The 14,453-nt window shown below is 36.6% G+C and overlaps 1 protein-coding gene across 1 annotated transcript in view; it reads right to left on the reverse strand.

Annotated features, from left to right (window-relative positions):
• MIPOL1 (mirror-image polydactyly 1) overlaps nt 1–14,453 on the reverse strand; it is a 181,853-nt gene that overhangs the window by 113,015 nt on the left and 54,385 nt on the right. Inside the window, exons 7-9 of the mRNA XM_010148527.1 lie at nt 8,628–8,757; nt 3,158–3,191; nt 2,728–2,898 (exon numbers count right to left, since the gene is read on the reverse strand). Of these exons, the coding sequence (XP_010146829.1) occupies nt 2,728–2,898; nt 3,158–3,191; nt 8,628–8,757 (335 nt within the window). The remainder of the gene's footprint in view (nt 1–2,727; nt 2,899–3,157; nt 3,192–8,627; nt 8,758–14,453) is intronic.

Genomic DNA, 14,453 nt, shown 5'->3' on the forward strand with positions numbered 1-14,453 from the left:
ACGTGGTCATAGGAAATGCACAGTTTATAGAATGTCCATTCTCTAGGAATGTAACCTATTTCTTACTTGAAATAAAAGCAATGTGTTCAAGTTGTGAAGGCTTTTGTGTTACTGTTTCTTACTGAGAAAAATCAGAAATCCTACAAGTAAAACCCAAAAAGGTAGATGCTACTTATATTCACTGTCCTCAATTGTCAAATGCCAGGCTTTTGTGAAGAAAACCATAAAGAAGGATAACAGATGCAGCTTCATTAAACACAGTCAGTCCAAACCCTTATTATTGTATAGGCGGGTCTCTGTCATATGGAACAGGTTATGGTGGTCACTGAAATGACACTGCTGTCTCCAGCACCACACAACAGCAAGCAGGAACAGAGCAACACGGTGTTCACACAATGTGTCATGAAGCATTTAGCTTCCACTGCCCAGTGACCTCTGACCTTTAAAAATGCCTTTTCCAGACGGTAGCCACAGCATGCTAATGGTTTACTCTATTTCTGCTTTGTCTCAGCCTGATCTCATCAATCCCCCATCATATTTGATGTCACCTCCACCAAAAAGAAAAAGATTTTAACTTGCAGATGTTATGAATGCCTGAGGCGACCTCAGATCTAACTTCCAATAATTTGCATTTGTTATGCTAAGCATATACATCCCCTGAATTATATCTAGTCCCTTTGTGGTCTAATGTAGGAATCCCTCTCCTATTGTTCTTGCTGTTAGCACTGTAATAACTACTGCTATTGCAATGTTAACAAAAGACTACTAATAATTCAAGTACGGTAGGAATTCCCAAGGAATCATCAAGTGAGAAATGCAGGTTGAAATGGGAGCTTCAATTCCAAGGACCTATTTTCTAGATTCAAGAGTTACAGCCATAAAACATCACATATGTGAAAACACAATACATAATCAATAGAGTTCTATCAATAAAAATTAATTTAAAACAATGGTGTTATAAATTGCAAACGATTTAATAACAGCAGTAGAACTTAATACAAAATATTTACATTTTCATTTGGCAGGTATTTAATATTTTATTAATTTATTTTTTCAGCTGCGCTATCTACTTAACATTACCAGTGCTTTTTACCTGTGCTTTTTGCTGAGAGGCCTAAGGATGGCTTTGCTAGTTGTGGCACTTGAACCATTACTATATAAAACAATTATCTTTATTAATTTCCAAGCTGACTACTTGGAAAAGATTATTCCTTAATCAGGCAGCTTAAAGATCAATTCAATTAAAATGTATATTAAAATGCCCTACAACAACATTCTTCTGACATTCATAAAAGTCCTATTGTTCAAGTACGCCTGAAAGTCCACTTTAAAAAAAGCAGCAAAAACTGACAAAACAAAAATAAAAATATCAAAAGAGCCTTCTCTTTTGCTGGAAGCTTTTCTCTTAATAACTTCTCACTTTTCAAATGCCCTGAGCAAAGAAGAAAGAACATCAACTTTTAGCAGGACTGTTTGATGTTTCCCAGTAGCTATGTTGCTCATCATTATTATAAAAGCAAAAGAAAGTAAACTGAAAAAACAAAGTTTCACCATTAACATATTCCACCATTAACACTCTGCAGTGTATACTGGATAGACACACAAAATCTTTTAAGCAACAGGCAGATGTGGCTTTCAAGGTTAGAATAGGAGAGAATGCAAAAAGAATGATTGAAAAATTGTGAAAATTGCAGGGTGTGTAGAAGGGACTCTTTTACCAGGAGACTACCTAATTCAACATAAATTCAACCAACATCATCAGTACCACTCAAGATCACAAATCTGACATTAAAGCTAATAGAAATTAGTTAGATGTAGTCTAACTTTGGTAACTCACATTAAAAATCTAAATTTTCAATATTGGAAGAGTCAGATGAAATTTCTTGACTGGGATGAATACATAAGGAGTTTCATCCAGTCTACAATATTGTGTTTTCACAGGAGATATATCCTCTACTTGGACTGCTCCTTCCTACAGCCAGTTCCTATTGAACTGAATGTTAAAATCCAGGAAAGAAAATTGTGAGGAAAAAAAACAACAACAGAAAAACTCTTCCATGAGATGGGAAAAGCAAGGAGACTCGCTTCATGGTGAAGAAAATCAAAACAGTATTGATCTGTTAAAACTGGAAATTGCAGCGAATGAGTGATCTGAGCAGAAAAAAGACCTCAGGTTCTTTCAAGTCATGTAGCTGAAGTGTAAGACTTTGAAAGTCAAGGACCACATGCTGATTTCTATCTCCTGAATGTAAAGCAACAAAAGGAAGAATTGCCTGCATTGTTGTATATGGTGCCGTTATCTTCCTTTAATGCATATTTCTGCCACATACAACCCGTCACAAATCCTTGAGTCACAGTTAACTGTCATCCAATGCATTATAACAATACAGCATACTGCAAAACTAAGCCCTTAATAGCTGTTAGGTTGGTCAATACACTGAAAACTATTTTGTTTTAAAAAAGGAGACAGCTAGTGATGAGGTGTAAACAATAGAAAAATAACTTTTCTCATGAAATGCACTGATGCAGTTTCAGTGGGCACTACGACCATGAAGAAGCAGTTGATCGTTAATCAGCTATTCATTACAAGGACTCCCTTTTGAGATTTTCAACAGAGAAAAGCAAATGAAATAATTTTCTTCCCTTAAAGTAAAGAAAAAAAAAAGAGAAAAAAGAAAAAGAGAAAGAGAAATTTGGTATTGACTGATGATATAGTTGTAGACTTACTTGAGACAAAGCAGCATCCCGTTGTTCTATTACTGCATTCATTTCCTCAGCTATTATTTTCTTTTTACATTCTTTGGTCCTGTGTATTTGATTCAGAATTATAGCTCCATTCTTCAGTATATCTATCCCTGTGTCTGCATTGTTTATTCTGTTCAGTAATTCCTGTAATGTCTACCAACAGCATTATATGTTAGTCAGACATGAAGTTTTAATATATTTTATTTAATATAGGGTTTTAATTAATAGGCACATGTGAATTGTAAATTGACTGAGTGAAGTTATTGAATTTTCATATTGCAGCAAAGATGTACATTATTAGTGTGTCAATTCATCTTTTTCCCACATCTTAGTTCCTGAAACCCACTCAATTGAACTTAAGCCTCTAAGATATAAGACTGACATCAAGAAATCTCCTCAGAGAATGGCTTACCATGTCATTTTCTTCAGGGTTAATATTTTCTAGCCTAGAAAAAAGGGACACAGAAAGCCTGATCAGTAGCATTTCCTTAGCGCAGCAAAATGAGTTCGCTTTTTAAATCTTTAGAACCTCAAGTAATTTCATTCTACTAGTCTTTAGAGTCAACCATGACACTGAACATATTAAAGTGCCACCTGCTCGACTCCATCTTTCAATAATGCTCCATATCTTCAGCACTGACTTCAGACTGTTAAGTTATTAATGTTTACTGCTATATATGACTACAAGGATCAATTGTTCATATGTGCTTAGATGAAGAAAGTTCCCCAGCGATAGAAATGACTGATGCCCTTATTTTATTTATTTCTGGGCTTACAACTTTTACCTGATGTTGTATTTTTGTTGTTTTTACTGCACCCCAAATGAAACAGGACTGGACTTCTGTGGAGAATTTTTTTTCCCCCATTTTAAAGTAATTCTTTTTCTATGTCTCTCCTCTGAAATGAGGAAAAAAACCTAGTTGAAGTTTCCTTAAAAACGTTTTGATTTGATATCTTGCATAAAATAACAAGCTAAACCAATTCTTTGCAAGGCCCTTATTTAATTCTGGAACAACACCCCTGCACTTTTCTCCTTTCTATTTCAACAGAACACATATTGACCTGTCAAATACAAAGACGACACGAGGAATTTAGTCATACAGCATTGAACACTGGCTGTGCAAAAGCAGTGAGTGATAGCACAAAAATCTAATAAATGGGATAGTATGCATTTTATTTTACCTAAGGTTAGTTATATGGGCAGCATATTATTTAAAACTTTTTTATGTATTTTAAAACGGAAGAGAACTCTCTTCTGGAAAAATGAGTCTATTAAAACTTATCTTACCACTCCATTGGTACTTACTTAAGGGTGACTTCTACTAAAAGTAGTTCTCTCACTAGCATATAATATTTTAAAAGGCAGATAAAGTACCATTATGCATCTACTAAAGAGCAACACACACTTCTTCAACAGTGCTGTGACAGGTGCTGCACTGAAGCTGAGATTTTAGCTAGCAAACATCCTAGAGCACTTGACAGCACACTAGCACCTTTTACATGAAAGCATTAGTTTTACCAGGTAACAGTACATAAAGCATAGTAAATCAAGTAGTACAGAAATTAATTCTCTAAATAAAAAGGAAATAATTCAGTGTACAACAGTTGGTATATATATATGGAGTTCACAAGCAATAACTACTCCAACATACACAGTCAGCACCAGAACTAAACAAAACAAAGTAAAAGGTAACCTTTGCTGGGTTTGACTTGTACTCATAATGTAACACAAATCATAAAATAAGTCCAGATTCTCAGAACAGGCTCCTTGATTTGGCACCTTGCAGAGTTCCTGCTTTAGGTTTTCACATTGCTCTAAGTACCACCTCATGTGGGACTTAAAAATGGATCTCCAGCTAGTTTGTATTCACAATGAAAGGAACAGTATTTGTCAAAGCAAATTGGCAGGACTGACCCAGCTTCTCCAGAGGACTTCTACCCTGCTAAATGTGTGGGTCAACAAAATCACCCAGCTGACCAGCAGGCTGGATAAGCAAGACACGTGAGGGAGAAATGGGGGTAGATAAAGAACAGGAACCTATAGTAGAAGCACAGCCCTTTGGCATACTACTGTCACAAGGCATCTGTCTGTAGGTGTACATACACCTCCTTAGGTGACTGTTTTTTAAAAAGCAGCATCCGGTGCTGTGTATTTGCCCTACTGCCTCTCCCTGTGTTGTGCACAGGCAATAAGTGACCCTCAGCGCTCTCATCATTTTAAACAGCAGTAACCAAGCATTCCTCTTTGCCCCATTTCTACACACATTCTGCTAACATAACCCCTAGGGCCAACAGGACTGAAAGAATTTTGGTTGTTACAGTTAAAGAATGACAACAGAACTGCTCCAGCTGCTAATTTAAAAAAAGCATTAAAACGTTTAATAAAGGTTGCCAGGCTGTTCAATATTACCCTCTTATAAAGATCTCTGATTGGAATAAGTCCAAAGCAGATGGAAGGAGTGACCTGTGCTCTAAAACTTGATGAGTGTAGCACAAGTAGCTGATGTTCTTAAAAAAACCCCAAACTTCCATGTGCTCCATGTCTGAGACAGAGAACTTGACCTTTTGAATAACCAGCATCACATCAGGAAGAAAATATTAAGGGTGGTAGTTGGAAAAGTTCCAAGAATCTGTAAAATTAAATAAAGCCTGTGAAGAAGGGAGGAGTGGGGGAAAGGTGTTGTAAGGTTTAGTTTTTATTTCTCATTATCCTACTCTGAATTGATTGGTAATAAATTAATTTAATTTTTTTCCCCAATTTGAGTCTATTTTGCCTGTGACAGCAATTGGTGAATTGTCCTACGGCAACCCACGAGGGTTTTATTGTATTTCCTCTCCCCTGTGCAGCTGAGGAGTGTGATAGAGAGACTTTGGTGGGCACCTGGCCTCCAGCCAGGGTGAACCTAGCACATGCACAAATGGACAGTTACTGTGAGCTGAGCTAATACTGAATATAAATTGTTGGAATGAAGCAAAACATCTTTGAAGTTTCTTTTCTTACATTGTCTGATATGTACTAAGATATTCCTATCAAACCTGCAGTTTGGCTGGATGGGTAGCAAGGTAAGGGAAGAGGCAGATACTAAGACATCAGATGAAGGGAACATGATGATTACTTGGACATAAAGAATGAGTTTTTCTCCCTCTCAGGGGATTATGTACAGCAATTAATGACGAGTAATTCATTACCATAAAGTGCTTGCTGTATGGATAGTTAACAAACTTTGCAGTGGGAACAAACTAAGCTTCTGGGCTCTCCATCTTTGTGGGTTTTGTCTATCAGGATTTTTATTTTTTTTTTTTTTTTACTGCTCTGATGACCGACACTAAAACTATAAATGAAAATAAAAGCATGTAGCATTTTTCAGAACCTTTCAGCATCATCTTTGTGCCCTGCAGGAGGCATAAGCCTGCTTGGGACCTGCCTAAGGATTTTGTTCATGCCCAGGATGCCCTCAGTGACAGGACACATAGCACCCGGGATATGAAAGACTTGGGTATGACTCTTCCCAACAGGCTGCCATTGCCACAGTTTCTGTAATGCAAAACAGGAGACCCTGGAAAATACTGGAACTATGATCTTACAATACACATGAAGTCTGGCAAGGACAGTTCTTTTAAATTAGTTTTGTCCCCAGTCTTGTTTCCTGGTGTTGGCTGTCATGACGGCAAATGTCACACAGAAGCCTGACCTGCACTCTTGCAGAATATGCAGGAAGAGATACTGGCTACAGACAATGGCTCACTGTTTAGGCAGAGAGGAATGTATATCAGGTACTGAACCAGCAGTAGCAGCTTAGTCCATTGCAATTTTTACCTGCCTCCACAGGGAAATCTCCTATGCCAATTCTGAGACTGTGAATGGCATCAGAATACCAGGCCTTTCTAAGGCCTGGTATCAGGAAGAGCACCAGGGTGGATGACAGCCACAACAGTTGTTATTCTCTACATGATAGCAATAAGGTATAACTATATCTTAGCTCCAAGCTATCAGCCAAGGGAGTTACTGACCCCCTCCTTGTACTAGTACCCTTTTTGTTATTACCAGTGTATCCAGTGCCTTCTGCAATATCATTATTTTGGGGAATGTAGTATGCATGTTCTCCAAGAAATGGAGTGTCTTCTCTTTTCTCATCCTTCTGCTTAGAATTGGGCTGGTCTTCCAGTACATGAGTGAAGCAGACAGAAGGGGTTGAAGTGAAAACTAGTGACAGTATTCTGACAGATTCATGTGTGTCAAGACTTGCCACATGTGTGTCTAGAAATAGCAGCAATAAGCCTCTCACAGAATAACCTGTGATTTCCTCCAGAAACCCAAAAGTCACTGACTATGTCTGTTGACCAGCCTAATTAATTTGGTACAGGACTTGAGTGCTTTAACCCCAAAGATCTTGAGTTAATGCTAACATCTTATACACAGTTTCGTTTGAGGCCATACAAAACTTTTTTGCTTTTTTTACTCTTGGAACACTAGAAGAGTGACAGAAGAATTTGGAAAGACTGGAGTCGCTCACAGTTATGATGCCTTGTATTGGAATTTAAAGTACATTTGTAATTTCCTCATAGATTGCTGCTCAAAGCAAGATTTAAGAGGCACGTATGCCTATAATGGGCTCTGGAGAGACATTTACTCTAACAAATTGTGCACTGATTCTTGTGGGAATGGAATCTCCTAATCTTGCTGTTGAGTCATACTTACAGGCTGTGACAAACTCTAGCAACTTGTAAATTCCACAGAGTAATGGTGCACAAACTATGTGCAGATTATTGAAATTTATTTAGATAACATTCTCTGGCCTTACCTAGAAAAATACCCAAAAGAAGACTGGGTTTCTGCAATAAAGAGGAAAGTTCTTGTGGGAATGGAATCTCCTAATCTTGCTGTTGAGTCATACTTACAGGCTGTGACAAACTCTAGCAACTTGTAAATTCCACAGAGTAATGGTGCACAAACTATGTGCAGATTATTGAAATTTATTTAGATAACATTCTCTGGCCTTACCTAGAAAAATACCCAAAAGAAGACTGGGTTTCTGCAATAAAGAGGAAAGATTAAAATGTAATGGCTTGCCACTGAATTAACTAACAACTGCACCTATTCAGTCTCCTACCTTGTTCTATCTACTTCCATGCTTACTTTGTATTTCTCTTGGTGGAAAAACAGCAGAAATTTGTCACTCCCTCTAGACTCTGGGGGACTACCATAGACAGTAACCAAGATGATCACAACTCGGATGGAGAAGGATTACAAGGAGAGGCAAGTTGTATTTTCAAAGCTGCCTATGTCCTACAGTGAGAAGATAAACTGTTCTTGATCTTCCTCTCCTGACTTCACAGTTTTGTTTAACATGAGACTGCCTATTTCCGTTGTGTTAAAATGGCATATATAAAATTCCATGAAGATAATTGCCTTACAAACTTCTCCTACACTAAAGATAAGAAAAAAACATATATTTTTACTTCACTCACACCATTAGTAGAAATTTTGCTGAAGGAAAAAGTGTCCAGTGGGCTTAAAGGCTTGATTGATTTCCTATACATTACAAGTTCTGACTGACATTCTGGTACTCCATGTCAAAAGATCCCTAGAAAATGTCACATTTTTCTTATTTATCCCTGAATAAATCAATACCAAACCTTTTAATTATATTTTTAATTTTTGTGACAAAAATTATTCACCTTGCTCTCAGTCTCCAGAGAAAAACATTGTTGTATAGGGTGGCTAACAAATTAACCAATAGCACATTAAGACTAGCACTAGCTTGGTATTTCATCAGAGAAGTTTGTGTTAAGTTTTCCTATATAACCACTGCCGAGCAGCTTATGACAGCCACAGACTGACACAACCACCTTTTTGCACAGAGCAGGAAATGTATACTTACTCTTTGAGAGACTCTTCTAAACGCTGGACTCGCAGATATGCTTCATCTCTCTCTTCATTGGCTAACCTAAGCCTTGCCATGACAGCCTCATCACGTTCCCGTTGAGCAGAATAAACTTCTTCCACCAGAGCTGCAAAAGTAACCAGTGTGTTTAACAAACAAGTTTGACAGGGAAAGACACTATTAGATGCACTTACATGGGCCTTTGCCAGCATCTCCTAAAATCAACATTTCTCCACCGACCTTGGATTACTCTGGATAAGGTCTGTATTACTCTTCAGACATAACAGTAAATTGCTGTTCATTGCTAAACTGAATACTTTAAGGAATGAAATAAAGATATGTGTTTTCAAAATCACTCCTGTATAATCAAACAGGGGAAGGAAGTTATTTTCTTTGTATTCTGAATACTTGCTTAATGGAAAGGTAATTTTTAAAGCTCAGAATCATGAGGTACTAGTAGGTTTCTTCTAGGACAGAGAGTTAAAAATAATGATCCATTAAAACTACTTCTACCATCACACTGCTTCCTATCAGGGTGGAACACTGATATTAAATATTAAAAATTCTAATATTTTCATAGTCTGTCTCTGGTATCACAGAAGTGGCACAGCTGGCATCTCTCCTTCTCTGCCAAGCCTTTACTTTATTGTGTAATATACTGTTATATTATCTGTTACGGCATACATGGACCTTGGAGCATTAGGTGCCAATAAACTAAGATTTACTGTCTATCCTTGGGAGCAAACTAACACCTTCAAGTCATTCCTCATCCCTAGCTTACATTTTCTTCCTGCCTCTCCCCTGTCAATATGTCTAACACCATCTCTGGCACACTGCCAGAATTCTTACCTCGACCCTGCCTCCGCTAAAATCTTTATTCATACTTTCATCATTTCCCTCTGCAATACTGCAAATCTATCCTCACAGTCATCACAAAACTCTGCAGTCAAAATGTCTAGGGACTTTGATGATTCCGTAGTAAGGCCACTGTACTCCAAGATAGAGGGCTGTATCCTTTCTGATAGTCAACTCCAAAAGAATCAGCTGGGGTCTCCAGGTTCCAGAATTCTCCATGCTCCCCTTCTAGTCTGCCAAGTTGATGCTTAGCCACAGTCTCCCAACACCATACTGCAGTTTTTTTTAAATTTTGGCATTTATTTCTCAAAAACATTCTGTAATAAACCATTTCTGCTGGGCTTCCTTACACCCTTCAGAACTGTCTGCTCCTCTCTGAACCACTCAAGTCATTAACATCTCCAAGAAAGGCTTATTCCCTCTTCAGTTTAGCTTAGCGTTTTTATCCCTCCATTCTTACTTCAACTGACATCAGCTTTGTTGCCTTATATGTTAGTTGATTCTTACTTAATCTTTGTGCATTATTATACAAAAACTTCATCGTATGATGTAACATAAAACACTTTATGGTTCTTCACAGAATGGAACAACAGGAGCATAGTAGTGTATTTTGGCAGCAATAATATTGCTGGCATAAAATACACTATATCAGTATCAAAAAAAAACCCCAAACTCCTCAACCAACTGAAATAAAAAAGTGTTAAGTTTCCATACAGTTCACAAGCAGCTTAGATAACCAGGGATATAAGATGAGTGAGAAGATGAACAGAAAAGAGTCCAGAGCAATGAATTAGGAAGATGTTCAATGTAGGAAAGCAATCCTCTTGTCTTGAAATGGGGAGAAGAGTGTTCCCGAAGAGCAAGGAAGCGTTTTTTGCAGGTCTAGCAAAAGACTGCACGATAACAGCAGACTGGACAAAAAGAGACAGGGAAAGTCTAAATGTTACTTCTGGAAGTGCAGACTGTCCTCTCACAAAAATCTGCAGAAAATCTGCAAGCCCAGTGATCAACTCAGAGCTGTAACAAGTTGCATCCCCACAAACGGGGGGGGGGGGGGGGGGGGGAAAATCAATCAGCATTAGAAGCACAAATCTTGAAATATACAAAAAATTAACAAACACTGATTTATTTCTCTTCTATTTGAGTATTTACTTGTTTCACAAGAATAGTGCCTTTTTTTTTTTTTCCCTTAAGATATATTTTCCCTGCAAAAAGAAAGCTTTGCTTGACATAGAATAGAAAAACAGAGGCATGAGTAAGGCAGCTGCAAAACTGCATGCATATGGATTTGTGGTCAGGCATATGATTGCAGCACTTGCAAAGGACGAGTCTGATATCTGCACACGTAGGTGGCTCAGCAAGAACAAGTTGCCTGAGGTGAGTTGTGCACTCCAGCTCACCAGACTTCCACTTAGGTTGCCGAGATCTGTGATGGCAGGGAAATTAGTGTCTCAGCAATGACTGCCTGGGTAAACCACAATTCAACTGCTACGTCCTGGTTGGGTCTGGAATACACAAGCAGTTTAATTTTGTATGATAATTATTACCTATCTGTGCCTTAATATATTTGTCTACTGTAGTTTTACCAGTCAACAGTGGCAGTTTATCCAGCAGTGACACTGCACAAGAGAACCCTTTCCATAAAGCTCAAGTGGAAACATTCTGCAATTTTCATAATGAAAACAATTGCTGGAATGAATAGAAAGCTGTCTAAAATAACTGAAGATTTGTCACTTATTACTGTTTTGGGGTTAATTAGTTCCCATATTATTTAACTTCTTTCTGGTCTCTTTGAGCACATCCCTTCTTCTGTGAGACTTTATCCCTATCTCAGCATGGAAAACCACAATTTGCTGACTGCTACAATGGATCTTGAGCAACTAAGTACACTTAGAGGGGCTGTGTTTTGGGCATATCTAATTCCCTCTCTGCGTAACAATAACCAGTGGTAATAATGACTATACAGGCTTTTTAAAGCCAGATTACTGCTTATTTGTCCTTAAGGCAAAGTAATATATACATAACAGTGTGAAAATATTCAGAAAAAGAGTTTTTTTAAAGTTACTTAAACATCCTGTTTATCTCAAATCTTACCAACCCTGACAGCAGCCCAGAGCTAATTGCCTTGAGCAGTGAACCCTTCCCCCACACAAAGGTCCTTTATAAAAAAACCTGTCTTTTGGCTATGGAAAAATGGCTTAAATTGACCAACTCTTGTTATTTTATTATCCTTCCATTAAATTAAGGCATTGGAGTAAATATACCAATGACCAGATCCAACAACTACATTAAAAAAAACCCAGTAGTTCCATATTAAGAACAAGTATTTGGCTTTTGCTTCTATTTCTGAGAAGTAATATTGCAAGTTGTTTTTTTTTTATATTAAAATAGTTTAGGGAGAGCATAGAAAAACATGTAAGATGCTTGCAAGGTAATCTAAGTTAAAAAAAAAAGAAAATAAGAGAGAAAAAACACTTAGCTACATGGCATTTACTGGCTACTAGTTTAAAAAAAAATACTTAAAGTCCTCATCTAACTTATTTTAGTGGTGTACAGAAGGCTAACTCACCCTATTCTTTTAACAGCCAAAATTCCTGATAAATTTAGGTTAGATATTTCTGCTATGCAATGCCTACACATTTCTGACTCTAATATTTTACAAATTCCTTTTTTTTAATACTATATGGAATACTGTAACAGTTATACAATTGCAGGTAGTCCAAAGTGCGATGTTGTTAAGAACAACATTTGCCATTCAGAATGAGCTATGGATGAGTCGCAAGTCAAAGTCTGGAACACTAAGGATCACAGGATTCTTCAAATAAGCTATTGAAATACATACACATTTGGGTTGAGATGAAGCAGCAAACCAAAACATTTTGTGTCATATTTAGGAAAGTATGTGAAGTGTAAGCTGTCCACTGACAACTCTATGGGAGTGACATAAAAATACTCCATATTAAGAAGAGTAAATTATATCCAGATTATCATCCCTATGCTTCTTAAAGATGGCAGGGAAAAAATTAATTAAGAGTAATCAGTCAGGCTCCTATATCCCATTCAAGTTATGGAATATCCAGCAAAATACTACCCCATACTGGCACACTGACTTGATGCCTGATCCAAAGAAAAACGTGAACGAGCTACTTAGTCACCAACTGCTTTGGTTGACACCATGAGGTTTTTCTTGGAGGCCTTCCAATGGTGCACCAACCAACCCTATCCTGTTTACCTTGAGGCCTGACCAACAAGAAACACAAATTCTTATAGAACTCATGTTTCAAGCAAGAAAATGACACATGAAAAGTTAAGTATGAATAGTCAAGTATTAAGTTAAAATTAACTGTGTCATTTGCCAATTCATATACATATTATGACATTCAAGAGTTAAAATATTTAAATCCTATAGTGCTAAATTTAAAAAAAGTATTATTTTCCAATGTTTTTCCAAAACATTGTAATATATACAAATAGGACATTACTATTTAGTTGAATAAACTTTATTTGCTTTGGAAGAATTTAATAACATCTTTCTCCTTGTAACTAAAGCCCCTGCATACTGTAAAAGAGCTCTTTATTTTAAAAGAATCATTATGCTAAGCTCATCAATTCTAAAACATTTTTACTTTTTAGTAAAGAAAACAATTGTAAACAGAGAGCTTTTGTAAGGTAGATAGCTATTACAAAGTTCACTTAGAAAATCAATATAGCATTTTAGCTGGAATTTGCTCATTAAACACCCACAGCTCTAATGCAAATTATGATGGAATGAATAAAGCAAATACATATGCTTCTTTCTTTTTATTAAATGTAAAATCTACTGTTAATTGCATCTGGTATGTCATATAAACTTTTCTCCTTAACTATTAAATGGAAGCTTTTACAAAAGTCATTAGAGATTCTCTTTCTTTGACTTGTATAAATTTCAATATTTGTTCAGTAAAGGTTCACAGCAGTTAAATTACATTAACAAATATTATTAGCTACTATGTAAGCCAACTAAGTAAAATACTTATATTGCAGGTAAAACAAATCAATGGGTGTTTACAATAATATTTAGATATGTCCATTTTTAAACAAGCTTATCAAATATCATGTAATTCTTAGTCAAATGAGAGAGACTCAAAGTAGATTTTTTCTTCCCAAATACTCAAATTTGTTTAGTAAGCTAATTGTTTTCTAATATGGGCAAAAGTAAATATGAAGAAGATGAACCATACCGAGTATGAGTTTACTGAGTCAAAGCAGTGTACATATTTTCTTAGTTGAACCTGATTCTTTTGGCAAACCTATCTTCTACACTTTTTAAATTGCCTTTAAAATACAGCAGTAGTGAGGAAGTGTGTTGGAAATCATTCTAGTTTAAACAGTGGTTCATGATTTTCCAAACAACAGAACTTTGAGGGAAGGGAGGGAAGCACAGTTCCCAGGAAAAAAGTCTGTTTGCTGATTTTCTAGAGGTCATCTGTGTAAATAAAAAAACTGAATAGGAGAGGCAAGAAAGAAGAAATTGTTAGGACTTAAAACATCTACGGCAGCAGAAATTGCTTCATATTACTCATTAAAAAATGTAAAATCCAGAATATGGGCCAGACCTTATAAGAAAAAGATGAGATCACTATGCACACCACTATCTCAGAAGATACAGTAAATAACTGTATAAAACACACACTGTATAAAACACTAACAATTGGCTTTCAAGATATTTTACAGAAATACTAACAATATTTTGGACTTTGCAAGGTGTTTGACATTAACAGATGTGATGAAATACTGCTCTTGCCTTTGCACTATCTGAAAAAGCGACTCAAGAAATAGTTTAATTGAAATTTTGCTAATTGTTTTTGCAACAAGCACTTGTTATAGTGGTCAGTTATTTCCAAGAAAAAGACATGGTGAGAAAGTTTTTCTGTTAATAACAATGTATTGTTGCAGAGGGTCTGGGTTTTGCAGTTTAAGATTCAGTAT

This window comes from Eurypyga helias, unplaced genomic scaffold (assembly GCF_000690775.1).
Source record: "Eurypyga helias isolate BGI_N326 unplaced genomic scaffold, ASM69077v1 scaffold15673, whole genome shotgun sequence".
NCBI lineage: Eukaryota > Metazoa > Chordata > Aves > Eurypygiformes > Eurypygidae > Eurypyga > Eurypyga helias.